Source organism: Sander lucioperca, chromosome 17 (genome assembly GCF_008315115.2).
Source record: "Sander lucioperca isolate FBNREF2018 chromosome 17, SLUC_FBN_1.2, whole genome shotgun sequence".
Classification (NCBI taxonomy): domain Eukaryota; kingdom Metazoa; phylum Chordata; class Actinopteri; order Perciformes; family Percidae; genus Sander; species Sander lucioperca.
The window spans coordinates 9,183,946-9,201,685 of NC_050189.1; the positions used below are offsets into that span (position 1 = coordinate 9,183,946).

At 42.9% G+C, this 17,740-nt stretch overlaps 1 protein-coding gene across 2 annotated transcripts in view; it reads left to right on the plus strand.

Moving 5' to 3' along the window:
• trpc5a (transient receptor potential cation channel, subfamily C, member 5a) overlaps positions 1 to 17,378 on the plus strand; it is a 130,099-nt gene extending 112,721 nt beyond the window's left edge. The window contains exons 14-19 of one of the 2 annotated variants that reach the window (XM_035994083.1): positions 2,791 to 2,986; positions 3,353 to 3,361; positions 3,700 to 3,909; positions 8,035 to 8,076; positions 11,990 to 12,079; positions 13,760 to 17,378. In XM_035994083.1, coding sequence (XP_035849976.1) covers positions 2,791 to 2,986; positions 3,353 to 3,361; positions 3,700 to 3,909; positions 8,035 to 8,076; positions 11,990 to 12,079; positions 13,760 to 14,803 — 1,591 coding nt within the window. In that variant the 3' untranslated portion in view covers positions 14,804 to 17,378. The remainder of the gene's footprint in view (positions 1 to 2,790; positions 2,987 to 3,352; positions 3,362 to 3,699; positions 3,910 to 8,034; positions 8,077 to 11,989; positions 12,080 to 13,759) is intronic. The other variant, XM_035994084.1, reaches the window with a different exon arrangement.
• The last annotated feature ends 362 nt before the right edge of the window (positions 17,379 to 17,740 follow it).

Consider the following 17,740-nt stretch of genomic DNA (forward strand, 5'->3'; position numbering starts at 1 on the left):
TGCTGGAACACACACACACACACACACACACACACACACACACACACACACACACACACACACACACATACACACACACACTCCTACCACACACTGCTATGAATATTTTATGCAGCACAAATATAACACCCTGCAGACAAAACCTTCTCTCTCTCTCTTTCATTCTCGTAATGTAGTGTCGGGGTTCTGCCAATTGTTGCTTCATCAAAAATTCAATAAGCTGTGCTGTAACTGTGACTGCCGCACAAACACAGAGAGAGAAACAGAAGACGGAGAGAGGAAGAGGAGGGGAATAAAACAAGGAGGTAAACAGAGGGATGAAGTGACAGATAGAAAGAGGGGAGGAAGGAAATATGTATGTATAGAGAATGTTACGGAGCACTTTGAAACTGTAGCAGAAATTGAGAGATGTACATTGTCATTAAGTAGTTGTGTGAGCTATTTCTCCACAGTCAGTGTATTAGCAACAGTAGATGGTGGTCGGCACACCCCCAGTTTAGAAAAGCTGGCAGGAAAGACACGGAAGCTAAGCAGTGTCCTGCTGTGGACGGGGGCAGCAGCTAAATGTATTTCAGTAACCTAAAAACATCTATATCGGTTTAAGTGTACGCTATATTTAGAATATTTTCACCGCTTTACCTTGCTGTCAGACAGCCCTTTACGACGGGGAACTAAAGCCGTTATCTCTGCTCTCTTCAAAGCCACCAGACTCCTTTTGACAAAAACAGTAATTTTACCTCACAGAACACAGGAGTTGCGGGCGCCTGGGTAGCTCACTTGGTAAAGCACGCACCCATATATAAAGGTTTACTCCTCGATGCAGCGGCCGTAGGTTCGACTCCAGCCTACGGCCCTTTGCTGCATGTTGTCCCCCCTCTCTCTCTGCCTATAAAGCCCAATAAATAATCTTTAAAAAAAAAAGAATCAAATAAAATAAAAAAACACGGGACTTGCCGGTCTACCGCTGCCTCGATCAGTTAGTTTGTTTGTGTTATTGTATAACTTTGGTGAATCTGAACTAACCCTTTAAAACACCAAAGTCACAGTAACACTAACTAACTGATAAAGGCAGCGGTAGACCACCAAGTCCCGTGTACTGCGAGGTAAAATTACTGTTTTTGTCAAAGTACTCAATCATGCTAATAGTATGAGTCTTGTCTTGAAATAAACAGTAGTGATACGATTATTCCAAGACAACGATCTGTCATGCTGTGTTGTCAAAACGTCTTTTAATGTGTGTTTATTTTTCTTCGACTTTAAATGATTTTAAATCTTGAAAACACGTCGATGTAAGTGTTGCCATCTGGATGATGGGCCAACACGTTGTTGTTAGTCAAGCACCATTAAGACAGATTTCTTTCTTACTGTGAGCTATTAACAGTTCCCGCAGCTCTTTTTTGTTCCTGAGTTCTTTAAGTAAAAAATAAAGCGATAAATGTAGATTTTACCATTTAGTTTTAACAGTACTAAGACACGTCTCATATCTTTTAACTCTGCTTGACTCCTCCTGAAGGGTTTGTTTATACCACGAAGGATGGGAGCACATTTCCTCTCAGCTGCTCACACATTTACAAGTAGCTCATTTATTGGTCGTCTGTAAGCATCTGACTGTCTATGAAATGTCATCATCTTAAATTTGTTGTGCTTGTTATTTGATTATGGAGACAATCTGAGAAAGATGAATGTTACTGAGGTTCTTAAACTGACAAAATCACTGCCTAGTAACCCTACAAGTTATTTTTATGTATTTTATGTTTTCCTCTGAGCTCAGCTTTATAATGAATGTCTGTCTCTTTATTGTTTCATTGCCTTTGTAGTTCTCTTTTGAAGAATCCTTTACCCTGTCTAACTTGCAAAAAGTACATACAAATTAATAGTAGGCCACATTTCGGTATTAGACCTAGCGGTACTAGACCAAGTACCGAAACGTTACCTTCTATTGAACTTTATATAGAGCCTTCTCTATAGCTGCCCCCTCCCTCTGGAACGCTCTCCCCAAACACATCCACGACTGCACCAATCTGTCCAATGTTCAAATCACATGTCAAAACTCACCTTTTTAGAGCTGCTTTTAAAGCTTTAGTGCGTAACTTGTTGATCTTAATGAACGTTACATTCAAGCCATTGCCAAATGAGTTGCTACAAAGCTAATTAAGACTATCAGCTCCACACATCTCTCTCTGTATTTCTCAGTATTGCTATGTTCAGAAGATTGTGTTGTCCAGCGACTTTCACGCACAGAAACTCAAGTGAAGTTAATTACCTCTTCTGAAGAGTCCATCATGTTTTTTTAATCCTCCGTGTCCTCCTTGGCTACTAGCAACTGCGTGGGGGAGGGGTGGGGGCGGTGTGTAATCACAGAAGGCTTGTATCATGTGGAAGCGCCGACAGTCTTTGTTGTCATTACTTAGAATTCATCATGGGGGAGACAGAAACTACGCACTATAGCTTTAATGTTTAATAATGTGTGTATTTAAGTGTGTGAATTTTTGTAGTATTTCCTTAAACTTTGTAAAGTGTCTTTGAGTGTTAAAAAAAGCGCTATATAAATAAAATGCATTATTATTATTATTATTATTATTATTATTATTATTATTATTATTATTATTATTATTATTATTATTATTATATATGTTTTGCAAGTTAGACACTGTACGGGAGTTTCTTTTACTTTTGACCTGCTTGCCCTCCTCTGATGCACCTGTCTCACGTTTTAGATTTGCAAAGTATTTTTCTGTACTGAATAATCCTTTACCAAAATAAAAGTTCTCTCCTGTTCCGTGTCCTCAGGTTATTCGAGACTCTCCAGTCTCTGTTCTGGTCGATATTCGGGCTGCTGAATCTGTACGTCACCAACGTGAAGGCCCGCCACGAGTTCACGGAGTTCGTCGGGGCGACCATGTTCGGGACGTACAACGTCATCTCGCTGGTGGTTCTGCTCAACATGCTCATCGCCATGATGAACAACTCCTACCAGCTCATCGCTGTAAGTCGCAGTGTTAAATGGTGACTGAAATGATTCATCAACTGTTTTTAGTTTTAAAAAAACTTTGTCTCTTTGTGATTGTTTTGCAACGATTTTTGCTCATCATGCACCTCATTAAGGTGGTCATTTTGTGGTTGTTTTGCATCTCTTTAAAGTCTTTTTGCATCTCTGTGATTTTTTTTGCATCCTTTTGGAGTAACTTTGTGTTTCTTTGTGGTCATTTTGCGTCTACTTCGGCGTGTTGCATCTATTTTTAGTCGTTTTAAGTTTAGGTTTGTAGTCATTATGTTCATTTTTTTGGGGTTTTGTGTCTATTTTAAGTCATTTAGCGTCTCTTTGTGATCGTTTTGTGTTTTGTTTTTTCAGCAACATTTGGTGAGTCAGGACCCCTGACCCCTTGGGCCCCTGGGCCTGTGCTCGGTAGGCCCGTTCAGTAATCCATCCATCCCCGTGACTTATTAGCAGACATTATTTTAATTTACGGTATTGCAATCATTCGCTGCAACTGCCGATCTCTCCAAAAGGAATGATCTTGTAGTCAATACACTTAATCTCAAAGTCTTGTAGTCTGCACTAGTTCTAAATAAACATCTTACAACAGTTATTAAGCATCATGTCTCTTTAATTGCTTCACCAAATTTCATTTAAAAAATAAAATAGATCACCTCTCAGATTGTTACATGACCTCAAGCTGTGTTCTCTTCGTCCTGCAGGACCACGCCGACATAGAGTGGAAGTTTGCCCGCACCAAGCTGTGGATGAGCTACTTTGACGAGGGCGGCACGCTGCCGCCTCCATTCAACATCATCCCCAGCCCCAAGTCCATCCTGTACCTGCTCGTGTGGCTCCATAACAAGCTGTGCAGAAGAGGCCATGCGCCCGGGGAGGAAACACACAAATGTGAAAACCTCCGAGAGTTCACGGTGAGTCTCATATTCTTATAAATCATATTCTGTATTTTGTACTTATTTCATTATTTAATGCTCCTATGCAGGGGCGGAGCTAGAAGGGGGGCACGGGGTACAATTTTTTTAAATGAAAACAAGTGAAACTAATAATAAATGTGATGTTTTATTTAGCAGAATTACATTGTGTTGTTCTATTCTATCCAATATTTCCTATATTTCTAAGCAGATTTTCTATGCTGTATTCTGATAATAATTCTGACCGACTGATTATTGGTCCCCCCATGTGAACAATTTTTTTGTGCATAGTCACTCCTGGTCAAAATGTGTGCACTCCCCAGGTCAGATAACCACAGTGTCTTTTTTTTTTTTTATCCTCTATACTCGCAGTCCCCAAAGTCAGAAATGTTTAAATTCTGCACAGACAGTTGGGCAGGTGTTCCCAATCTTTTTTGCACCGAGCACTGTTTTGAAATTGACAAATGTGTTGCGGAGCAGCCGACTTGGAGGGGGACATTGTATCTAAATTGCAGATCATAATTATTCTCACTAGGTATTTACACAGAAAGATAAAGTCTCCCATTAGTCTTGTTTGCATGTTCACGATCATGAAATATTTGGTTCAGCTGTTCTGTCTTTATCTTGATGCACAGTCAGAAAATGACAGAGAAACTAAACACAAACCAAAACTGTATTTGTTCTGTTTCCATTGAAGTTACTTATAATTATAATATAATAATAAAAAAAAACATATGTATATAGACCTCTCAGCAACACTCAGTGAGGTGCTGTCCTCACAGATTTCACGTACTATTAAATGCTAAAATGGGATGATGAAAAACTTGTGTCCTGATGATATATTTCATTTAAAATCAGTATAATGTTGTGGTGGACGTGACAGGAGTGATGAAGAAAAATGCACCACACACTGTATTTTTATTATTTCTCTTTTTTTTTGGCCAAGTCATGTTTTTATCGCGGCCCGGTACCAAATCTTCCAAGGCCAGTACTAGAACATCCAACATATTTGTTATTTATAGCATTATGTCTAGTTGATCTTTTAAACGCAGTAGGTTTTCTCGCTTGTTTATTTTTGCCTTTATTGTTTGTCCTCCATGTTGAGCTTTCTGCGCCTCAGAGAAACAACATTTTATTCATCTGTATATGAAAAAACTAAAGTAAAGTTGACTTTGAGTTTGATTGACAAGCTGCAGCTGCCCGGATCAAACCAGTGAGCGCTTTGGGACAGTCAGGGTAACTCACAAGTCTCTCTGCTGCTCCACTTCAGACAAAACAAACTCAAGAAGAAATGTTCATTTATGCCCGTCACTCAACAGTTATGCAAACAAGCTACACGAGCCTCAGCCGGGCTGAAAGGCCATATGCTGATATTCATGTTAACAAGTCACTGGAGGATTCACATGCAAACTGAGCTCTGGTTTACTGTGAACGCTATACGTTTAAAGCAACTGCACAAGGCAAAGGAACATGCTCACTCTTCAGGGTAAATTCAGTTTCATTTTGTTTGGTTTGATGATAAAACTTACATCACAAAACCAGCATCATCGCGTAGAGTCCAACAGGAACATAAGCTCAGATGATGACACAGATTGTAAACTAACTCTGTCATACTTTATGTACAAGTTGTATAAAGTAGCATACAAAATAAAAAAAATTATAGCAGAAGGACTGAAGTGAGTGAAGTGAGTGAAGGGGATATATAATTTACAGAAATACAATCAGACGGGACATGGTGCGACATCAGCTGTGTGTCTTTGAGCACAGCAGGAACATCAGCAGATAAACACGTCCTGATGAACATATAAACACAATCCAGTCATCTGGAGAGAGACTGTGAGCAAGCATTGCACACACACACACACACACACACTGAGTGCAGCTGGCATGCTCACCTCAGCTGAAGTCAGCTGAGTTATATAAGCCAACCAGCCCACATAGGTTCACAGAGCCACACAGCACCACAGAGATCTGATCAAGTCAGAGAGAGAGAGAGAGAGTGTGTTGACAGACTAAGCAGAAAATCAGCAGGAGATATTGAAGGCGATGATAGGCGGAAATAGATGGTTAGAGGAAGATGTGGGCAGGATGAGTGCAGGTTGACAACACATTCATACATGTCTGTTTCTATATATTTTGTAGAGTTCTGTACTGACATTTTCCCGAATGTTTTCAACAATGTTCAAACCCAAGGCAATCTTTCATTTTATTGCCGATGGAGTCATATCCCCTTTGAGCATGCGTCAGTGTTTTGGTTGTCTGCCAGAAGCTGTCATGAATTTACTTTTTATCCAGTTTTTAGCCACATTTTTACGATACACTTTTTAGATCTTGCTGGTTTTCATCTATATGACATTGGACGTCTGGATCCAGTCATATTCAAAATCTTCTATAATAAGAGGAGAGTATAACTCTTGTGTCTCTCTGATTATGGTTTAAAATAACATTGCAAAGGCAATTTTAAGATATAGCGGTTTAAAGTTTATAACTTTAGCAAGGTTCACACAGTGGAAGCGTAAATATCTTCACACACATTTGTTTTTATTTGCTGGAATAATACTTATTTTCTGATTTGAATGCACATTTATAATGTAGTCTGTTTCGTTTATTTTCTCTTTATTGTCTTCCTTTGCCAAGCCCTGAGTTACAAAAAGCTGCATGAATAAGTCTTCTATGGGTCTCGTTTGATGCTTCAGCTCTCTAAAAATAACCCAATTGCTCCCAACACAGTTGATACAATTGGTTCCAACATTTGATGAGGTGAGAAGAGGAGACAGTTCTGCTCATATCTGCCTGTCACTGAGATGATTGTGGTTTATTAGGATGGAAGGATCCGCTACAGGCCTCAAAATGTAAATGAAGAGCAGAAGTTCTCTCTCCAAAGAAGTAATATATTCATTTTTAATGGAGAAAACTGATTAACTGGAGTTCATTACTCAGCAGCTCTCCAATATGAAGGATGCAGGCTGTGAAAGTGTCATTCTGTCAGCCAAAGGCAATTTATTACTTGTTCTCTTTTGCTCCATTTTGATGCTAACAATCATTTTTCAAAAGAGGGCATCACTATTTACAGTTGTTGCTGATTGCTTACACACTGAAATCAAAAGTATTACACAGTTATCAAAACCTTACACTCAAGGAGCAAAACCTTGGCCCAGGTGTGCATCACTAGAAGCACAATGTCAGCCTCACACTTTCTGCAAAACAATACACGCAGTGATTTGCAAAACACTACACACACTTGTCTACATTAGACACAGAAGTATATCATGATGTTACGTCCTTGCAATTCCAAAGCACTGACTGTCATATTATTACACCTATGAGCCAGTCTGTGAAACACAGCCATCAGGTGCAACACATGATGGCTTAATTGTAGACACACCAATCAGGTTTAAGCACTATAAAAATGCAGCAGGTAAGTCTAGTATTTTCTGTGTTTTTCAGATCTTTCTTTTTTTCTTTTCTTTTTTTTTTACTGTAATTGTAACCTGTACTGGATACAGTATTTTATGTTTGTCTGCTGTTTGCTGAGCTAACAGTGTTATGCACAGTACTGTAGTAGCATGAAAACTGGGACATGTTGTTTTGGGGATTTTCCATGTTGACATGTTGACTGATTTGGGTATATGGAGAGAAATACATTATATTTTCCTCAGTCTGCAGCATTGGTCTTGTGTAGTGTTTGGTGAACTTATTGTATATTTGCACATTCTCTGTGTACTTCATTTACAGTACTCTAATCACTGAGAAGTAGAATTGCTAAAAGTGTTTTAGGTTAGCAACAGCAGCATGTAACTGGTTAAAACAGAATAAAGTCATATGAAACGTGTGTGTTTCATATGGTAACAAAATATGTTTTTTTTATAAATTAGTGTATCATTTTTAGAGTGTTTCATTTTGCAAAGGGTCTGAGATGTTCTGCTAATTGGGTGTGTGGTTGTGCTAATTGTGTGTAGTGTTCTGAAAAACCGGTCCCTGTTCTCAAAATAGTGCTTAAGGAATTGAAAAAAAAAGAAAGAAAAAAGAACTTTTGGATTTTGGAATGAAGTGTTTATGATACCAGGTTATCTGAGAAATACACAAACATAATGTGTTTAACGTGGTCTCTTTTTGTGTTTGCAGGAACGCCACGCTGACAGTCTGATACAGAACCAGCATTACCAGGTCTGTACAGTCGTCACTCTCTCTGTGTGTGTGTGTGTGTGTGTGTGTGTGTGTGTGTGTGTGTGTGTGTGTGTGTGTGTGTGTGTGTGCGTGCGTGCGTGTGTGTGTGTGCATGCATGCGTGCGCGCGTGTGCTTCTCACCAGTCCCACTACAGCGTAACTTAAAGAAAAACTACAGGTCGTTATTTCTTTAAGTGCAACTTAAAGTTACTACAAGGAGTTTTTAACTGGTTGTCTCAATTTGATGCCTCTATATGACCTACATAAGCAAACGAGACTATCAGCGAAAAGATTGGCTATTTCTATACAGTTATTCTTAATGCTTGCCACCGGGTCCAATTCCCCGCAAAATCTGACGAAACTCCTTCAGCATAGACTCCAACAGAGGCTTCAGCAGCGCCCAGCCTGCCGCGGACAGACCCAGATCCAGTCTGAGCTTTTGGCGGGGAGGCAGAGGGCTCTGCGACCGGCAGCAGCGGCTGTTTGGAAAGTTGGTCGGCAGGATCTTCCATGTGATCAGGATTTTTTGTGACTTTTTTTTGACATTTCAACTTTTTTAGATTATTTTTGGGGCGTTTTAGGTCTTTATTTGTATAGGACAGCTGAACACATGAAGGGGGAGAGAGAGGGGGAACGACGTGCAGCAAAGGGCTGCAGGTCAGAGTCAAACCTGCAGCCGCTGCATCGAGGAGTAAACCTCTATATATGGGTGCGCGCTCTACCAGGTGAGCTACCCAGGCGCCCTACTATGATGTTTTTCAACATACTTGCTTACTACTTACACTTACACTGCGTGTGCTGGCAGACGGAGAGAAGCTGCAGCGGGTAGCAGGGGCCATCTGCAGGTGCAGGACCTGGAGCTTACTGCCCACTTCCTGGGAGCCAACACCGACACCACACTGCTGGAGGCCCAGGCTGTATTGCTGGGCCCGCTGGAGGGAAGGGAGAACCAGAACCTGCACCGAGCGGGGCAGACTCTCAGACCCTGCTGCAGTAAAATGAGAGGTTTTCTAAAGGGAGTCTGGCAGCTGCAGATATCTACGACACGAGGCTGGGGAGAGCGGTGGAGGCAACTTGAAGGAAGCGCTACCCTCAGCATGGCGCATTGCTCTAATTTGCCGCTGACCTCTCAAGACGCAACCACTGAGATAAAGAGGTAGCCAGAAGCGCTCATGACATATCTGCACTGTGCTTTGCCTCTGAAGTGTCTGCACTATACTTTGCGTCCTACCTGGCCGTTTTACTGCTGATTATGTGTAGGCGGCTTAACCGCAACCTTCTTTTGCTGACCTCCAGTGGTTCATCTCCTCACCCTGCTGCAGTGATGTAGGAGTGTACTCCAGGTTTTGTCAGTACACAGTGTACTCTAATATAAGTTTCTAAACTCTTCAGAAACACAGTATAGTGTTTTTGGCAGCCACGACTGGTATTCTGATGTCCAGTTTTTTGGGAGGATTTTTTTAAGAATTTGTGCAGCGAATCAGCCGAGATGGATCTCTTGTATTTTGACACCTCAGCACTGGCAGCGACTGCAGACGCAGGAACGCCAGTACTTTGTGTTTGGCAGCGCTGATTGTTGCTTTGAGACCCGTCCATGTTTTTCAGAATTGTTAGCAGGAATCTGCCCTTCGCTTTAACAGAGTGTGTGGTGCGTTTCTGGCAGAGGCGGAGAGTGACAGCATGCCAGACCGTCCCGTTTGGCAGTCACAGGTGTTGACTGTGGGAGGATGCTGTGTGTGTGTGTGTGTGTGTGTGTGTGTGTGTGTGTGTGTGTGTGTGTGTGTGTGTGTGTGTGTGTGTGTGTGTGTGCGTGCGTGCGCGTGCGTGCGTGCGTGCGCGCGCACGCGTGCGTGCGTGCGTGCGTGTGTGTGTGTGTGTGTGTGTGTGTGTGTGTGTGTGTGCCCGCGCGCGGCAGGGTTTGAATTACCGCCCACTGAGCACCAAATGCTGGTGAAATTTGTCTTTGGTCTTTAAATCAATGAGGGTCACTCGCCTCATTGGCTGATTACTTAATGAGATAATACCATTTAAATTCATCAGTTAGGATGAAATATTCTGAAGCAGCAAGTTGTGTGTTTGAGCCAGTTGTAAATGATCACACAGTAATAGTTTTATACATTACCATTAAAAACACTGACAATAATGAATGGAAATTGTTCTTTGCATTTTTATTTAAGCCCTAAATATTTGAGAAAAAAATATTTTAAAAAATATAAATGTTTTCTTAAATAAAAAATATATGAATGTTTTTTAGTATTATTTAATAGAATGTTATTTATGTTATCCAATCTGTCCGTTTATACGGGGTGCGTAGCGTCTGTGTAGCGTCTGCGTAGCTTCGGCGTCTCCTCTATTTCTTGCGCGCAATGTGAGCATATGTGTCAATCCAAGCATGTAATCACATACAGGAAGACCACAGTGCAGCCGGATACTTTACAAAAATAAAACTCATTAGAAATAAAACACCTAGGTTCATGGTGATTTGGGCTGTCTTGTCTTCTCACAGCGAGACACGCGATCAGGCACACGGAGAGAGACCGACGGACGGTCTTTGGTGTTTTTTGCCCCCAACGTCTCCTCCCAGGCAGCGTGGCAATGGTTATGTTTAGGGTTAAGTTTAGGGTTAGCTGCCTGGAAGGCGCCGTTGGAGGCAAAAAACACCATTGAGCCCGACGGACGGACAGAGAGAGACACACACACACACACACACACACACACACAAAATTATCTTTTCCTTCTGTCTGTTCCAAAGGTTAGAACTGAGCTGGGGAAAAAGGCATTTAAATTTGCTGCTCCCTCTACATGGAACAAGTTACAGAAATCCATGAAGCTTACTGAACTGGTCTCATTGGTCGCTTTTAAGAGGATGCTGATTGATTTGGAGGCAGCCACATCTGGCTGTAGATGTTTTGCCTGATGTGTTTAGGATTGTGGTTGACTTTGAAGGATTTGCTGTTTCAGTTGTTTTATGTTTTTAGTGTTTTTGTGTATTTTGTGTTTGTATGTACTGTATGTGTGGTGGTACTGCTGCCTGTCTTGGCCAGGACACTCTTGAAAAAGAGATTTTTAATCTCAATGAGTCTCTTCTTGGTTAAATAAAGGTAAAATAAAATAAAAAAATAACACACACACACACACACACAGCCACATATAGGCTACAATTACCACAGTTTCCACCACTCATCCTGTCTCTTTCTATCGGAGAGAGAGAGAGAGAGAGAGAGAGAGCGACAGTGCAGATCCACCTGGCCGTGCGACATGTCTGTTGCGCCGCGCTCCACTTTATTCCTATGGGTGACATCAAGCGACTTTAACGCGCCCACAAAGCATCCCGGGAAGGCAGCGCTGCATTTGAAAAAATGCTGCGCGTCAAAAAGCTGGCCGATGCCCATCTTTATGCAAATTAATCAGTTGAACACCACGCGACTATCCAATAGAAGTAGAGCAGAGGGGAGACTGGGGGAAGTCTCTCGCGGTTCCTTTGTTCTAGACGTCCTACTACAAAAATGCTCAGGAAACTTTAGCGACACCACGCTTCAGTCATGTCGCTAAAGTGGATCCGAAGCGCGAGAGAGAGCCAAGAGGAGAAGGATCGCTTTGTGACCGGCGCGTAGAAATATGCGTCCGGTATGAATGGCCAGGCGTACGATCAGGCACACCCGGTGTGTTCCAGCTGTAAGTCTCCCTGAATTGGATATTATCATTGTTTGTTGTCGTCATATACTTAACTTATATATATTACACTGATATAGTTCTTTCCAGGAAAACATTTAGTATATTATTAGCAAAGTACAGACCCATAAAAATTTAAACTGTACTCACTTTTCTGACAGCAAAAGAAGGAAAAGCAAATACTGAGAAACCAAGACAGTAAAGTAACCATGAAAGTAACCATGGCGACTGTCTCCAACAGGAAGTGATCCGGAGCCTGGTGAAGAGGTATGTGGCTGCCATGATACGCAGTGCCAAGACGGACGAGGGACTAACAGAGGAGAACTTTAAGGTGGGTACTTTTTTTTAAGGTGGAAACCACTGATGACTCGCAGCTGCTGTCATGGTGACGGCTTATGTGGATCCAAATAAATAAATAAGAAACAGATGATAGCAAAACTAAATAGAGCAAGAAAAAGGTTGTCTGGCTTGTCTCAGCTCAAACACTGTAGAGTTTAAACAAAGATTTATTCAAAGATGAAAAGATTTATTTATTTTCTCCCCGTCTCCTGCCCCAAATCTGCAGCTCTGATCGATACCAACAGTTCACTTGATAATCCTTGAGGAGAAATTCAAATCAAATCTTCTGAGCTGTAAATTATTCCAAACTGTTTTAGCTCCAGAGTCTGTTTCCCATGATGCCTCTGGAGCCCAGCCTGGGCTTTGAAGTGGAAAGTTCCTTTGGGCTTTTCAATGCAAAAACAACATCAGGTGCACATGGAGCTGAATCACTGTGTGTGTGTGTGTGTGTGTGTGTGTGTGTGTGTGTGTGTGTGTGTGTGTGTGTGTGTGTGTGTGTGTGTAGAAATGAGTAGTTATGAATAGGCAGAGAGTGTGTTTAAAACGTGTATCTAACATCAGGTGCATGTCAAAGTAAATCACAGTGTTTTATTCTCTGAGGAATAAAGCCACGTGTGCGGCATATGGCAAGCGAAAAAGAAAAAAGGTGGCTCTGATCGTATGTTAAAGAACGAAAGGATTCATTATTTGGCCCGTAGCTCGTTGGTACGTCGGGGAGAGAAAGAAGCAGGTGAGTCGCAGTAGAAGTCAACAGAGTGAATGTTTACGTCTGCATTTATGGTAATGATCTGATACTGTAATAAAGCTACAGGCTGAATTCAACTTGTTAGCAAACTGAATTGAATCCAAATGAAAATAGTTTCAACACTGTGCCCAGTGAAACTGAACATGCTGCACTTTTGTTTTAAAAAAAAGAAAAGAGAAAGATAAAGGAATAAACACCACAACAATGACAGACCACGCTGTTTCTGTTCAGAACGCGCTGTTACAGCGTTGAGTCAGAGACAATCCTAACGCACCACACAAGAATTACAATCCTTAAAACTAAATACAATATTAACTCTCATTGGACAAGAAAGAATACATACATTACCCTGACATTAAACATTACAACCAAGTGGATATTATTTAATGAAGTGAATTAAGCAGTTTATTTAGTTAAAGTGAAAGTCTTTTCCCTCCTCTCTCTTCAGTCACTATCTCCACTTATCTGCTCACTCTCTCTCTTTTGCTTGTCTCTTGACCTCGATCTCTCTCTCTCTTCACCTCCATCCTCCTGAGTCCTTATCCTCCTCTTCACCCTCTCTGCCTCTCCAAACTGATGTTTCACCTCCCCTCTCTCAATCAGTCACCAGTCTCATCTCTTCCACTTCCCCTCCTCACCCTCTTCTTCCTCTGTTATTTCTCTCTCTCTGTTTTCCCCAGAATGTCAGATATTTCAAGCTTTTTGAATAAACTTCCTGAAAGCAGCCTTCCTGATAAAACATGTTGTTTTGCTCCCATATTGATTTTTTTTCTCTCAACACATTTCGTCTCTCTTCTCTTATCCTTGTTAAGTTTAAAATACTTTCAAGTAAAGAAGAGAGATGTCACTTCTCTTCACTAAAACAACAGAACTCATTTGAACTATCAGCGGTATTTACATTGAATGACACCAGTTGTCTCTTTCCAGGAGTTGAAGCAGGACATCTCCAGTTTCCGCTACGAGGTCCTGGATCTCCTCGGCAACCGGCGCCCTCCCCGGCGACACTACTCCTCCAGCGAAGCAGCGAGAGACGATGGCGCCATGGCGTCGGAGGACGACAGCGAGTCGGGCGACGGTGGCGGCGGAGCCCCGAGGTCAAAGGGCGTGACGTTCGTGACCCCGGGGGAGGGCGAAGCGAGGTCGCCGACGCTCGGCGTGTCCGCCCTGGTGCGCTCCATTTCTGGGATGACCCGGACAGATGGAGGGGGAGAGGTAGAGAGGGAGGAGGAGGAGGAGGAGGAGGAGCTGGAGGAGGGTGTCGGATGGGGGGACGAGGAGGACGAGGAGGGGAAACCAAAGAGCAACGGGCTGAAGACGAGCGTCATCCCTCTATCCTCCTCCTCCACCGCCACACTCCCCTGCCCATCTTCATCCTTCTCCTCGTCCTTCTCCTCATCGTTCGCTCGCACCAGGACCCGCCTGCAGCGCCTCTCGGCTCCGGGATCAAAGACGGACTCTTTCAAGCGCCTCTCCTACCTGTTCTCGCGCTCCAAGCGCAGATCCCCGCCGATGCCTCTCCCGCTCCAGTCCCCGCCCTCCTACACCATCTCCGACGGGTTGCTCCGCCCCCTGGGCAGCTCTCACTCCGACTTCGGACTCAGCGGCGTGACCCGAAGCGAGACCCGCCTGAACCAGGTGGGCCGCTCGGTCGACGTCAGTAACCCTTCATTCTCCCCGCGGAGAGCGAACGGGCGGGACTCACTTCTGGCGCTGCCCCTCCCACCCCCGTGCCCCTGCCAATCCCTGCACTGTGCTTCCAACATGTCCGAGTCCAGCTCGCGCCTCCTGGACTCCAGCGAGGACATTTTCCAGGGCGGAGGAGCGGGAGGAGTGGGCGAGGGCGACGTGGATGGAGGAAGGGCAAGAAGAGGAGGAGGGCTGATGATGATTGGCGGGTATATGGGACCCTGCGACGATGTCACAGAGGACAGCTGTGAGGTCATAGAGGACTCTGTCACCACGCAGCTATAGGAGAGAGGGACTTTGTTTGTTTGCAAAATGGCTGAACATGTTCAGAGGGAGAGAGATGGAGAGAGGGGGGGAGGGGGGTGGAGGGGCGAGAAGTCACGGAGCGGTATCAGTGATGGTTCTGGTGACGCGTGCGAGCGAGGACAGAAGCGATCCTGACATGGCAGATGTTCATAAAGACAGTTTTGACATCATCTGGTTGGAATATGGCGCGGACACATCATTGTCCACTTTCGGTTTGAAAAGAATGCCCTGCACAAGCTATACGGAGTGGGCTAGCTACTGTAGCTAGAGAGCGAGAGAGCTACCAAAGTAACCTGCCAGTCAGTGAGCTAACTAGCTAGCAAGGTAACTTCAGAGTGGTTTTCAAGCCACTCAGATGATCTCACTCAGTGAGATTCGTGAAATTCATTTTACTGTAAAAACTGGATTGAGAACGATTTAAAATGAGCTGCCATGCTGCGCGGCCCACTGCATACTGCCTCTTCCCTGAGCCTTTCCCGCTTCAGGCTTCACGTGGCGATACCATCACACACACAGATAGTCTCTGGGAATGTTTTACGCTCAGTAAAAACCCCCGTAGTTCAACATTTCTTAACACTACGAGTAACTATTGACTTTTACATGTCTCCTTTGTAAATCACAAAATCACGGCAAACTGTCTTTATCAACGTCTGCCATTTTCCACGCATGCCACAAGAGAACACAGGAGGAGATTTAAAAGGGTACAAAATGTGTCTTCTTTCATCTGGGAGATTGAAACAGGCATGAATATTACGGAATTACAAGGAGACCAAAGTGACTGTTCAGAAGGGAAATATCGTTAAAAGTCCCTGTTTTGGTTTTCTGAACACATGATTTCTTCTTTCCCTTTAAACAAACTTCAAATCTGCAACGAAATGACAATGGAATTAAAATCCTCTTAAAACCACTGGGATTTAAACAGAGCTACCTTGAAACTCAGTTCACTTCACCTCCGTCCAAATGGAATGAGTCTGGAATAACGTCCCCTTTAACTGTGGAATTTGATGGATTTAACCAAATCGCTGGGATGAAAGGGAACGACATGGAACCATTGCTCTGCTGGTGATCACCTGCACCCTCTCTCTCTCTGCATCAACAAGGGCCAAGGAACTTTATTTTATCCTAATATCAGTTATACTAGTAATAATAATAACGATAATAATAATAAGAGACTTCTAATAATGAGGACTATTCTGGTTTCTAAAGACTGTCTTTGCTTCTATTTGAGTTGCCTACGATATCCTGGCTTCTCGTTCAGCTCTTCCTTAATACGTACACTTTAACCTGATGAATACAAATATACAGTGATATTTATTGTGAGGAGGAGGGATGATGGATGTGTGAATGCGTGAAAAGGAGAAAAAAAGGAGGACAGAGGAATGAGGCGAGGAGGACTAACGGGAGGTAAGGACGAAAGGGAAGAAGAGGAATGAAGGACAGGGTGAGTGAATGAGGAGCAGACGGAGAGAGCAGAGACGCATTTGCCTTTGTATCTGGGAAATCTATTTAAAAAAGGGAAATTTCACCAGAATTTCATCAAGATTCTTTTTTTTCTCTCTCTCTCTCTCTCTTGAAATTACTCGGCGCCGGGACTTCAAAAAGTTGGCATGAGCAGAGGCTGTTGAATTTTACTCGATTATTGTACCAGAGGCAAAAATAGAGAAGTTATGCATGTTTGATCAACAAAAACACCGTTACCTGCAACACACACACACACACACACACACATATATACACACACACATATACAAACACACACTTGAGATATCAGCTTGTGTGATGAGTAGCTCCTGGCCACATGTCTTGCCCTTTATGAGATTTCTCCAGAGTCTCCCTCTTCTTATGTTACATCCTTTCTTTCTCCATACCTTTCTTTCTTTTCCTTCACCAGACAATCCACACACACACACACACACACACACACACACACACAGACTCGGGCCTCCGGCAGACGCTATGACCTCACCACCAGCTGTCTTGGCAGCGGTGGTGGCAGCAGAAAGCCTCAACCCTTTCCGATGAATCAACATCCCAAAATGTCAAGGTGTAACCATGGAGACCCGATTACCCCGCTCAGCATCCTGTAATTATAATGTCATGTACAGAGCCAGAAAGCTCCGGCGCTGCCGGGCATCCTGGCGCTGGCAGCGTGGGTGCAGCTAAGTGGTTGGTGATGACACCCGTCTCTTTTTTATTTTATTTTTTATTTAACAACAATCCATTTCATATCCTTCTACAGCCCACCAACGACACGGAGAGACAGACATCTAACTTTAACCCTTACTTTAACCACCAGACATCCCTCACCAGAAAAACGACAGAACTTCTGTTTTCAAAAGCGTAAAAATGACCTACCTACTCCCCATTTCCCTGAGGAACTCCAAAAATTAGTAACTTTCATTTCTTACCCACAGTTTCTTGACTAATATCTTTTTCTGACTTTAACCAAAGTTTTTGTGCCTAAACAAACCTTAAATTCCCCCTCCAGACACGTTTTAAAGTGTCTCTACCATGATTAATATTTAGTTTAACATGGTTTTCCCACATAAAAAGTAAAAAAAAAAAAAACTCAGAAGGGGCTGGAAGCAGATACCCTTTCTCCCTCATTGGGAAATTCTGTGGTGGTAAACTCTCAAATCTGCTGCCCTTTTTTAGTCTCTTTTAGCTCCATGTTTTGTTTTGTTTTGTTTTGTTTTGTTTGACCTGCATTCTCCATCCTCATCAACCTTGTTTGTGTTCATCGGAAAATCTCTAATAAAGTCACTGTACAAACCTGCCCAGCACCAAACAGACAGATAGTTGAGGGTGAATATTTGATGACACATGACTCAAAATCTATTCAATAGCTGCTCTGTGTGTAAATACACAACTGTTGACTTCATTTTCCCCCAAAACAATAGTTTAAAGTGATCACAT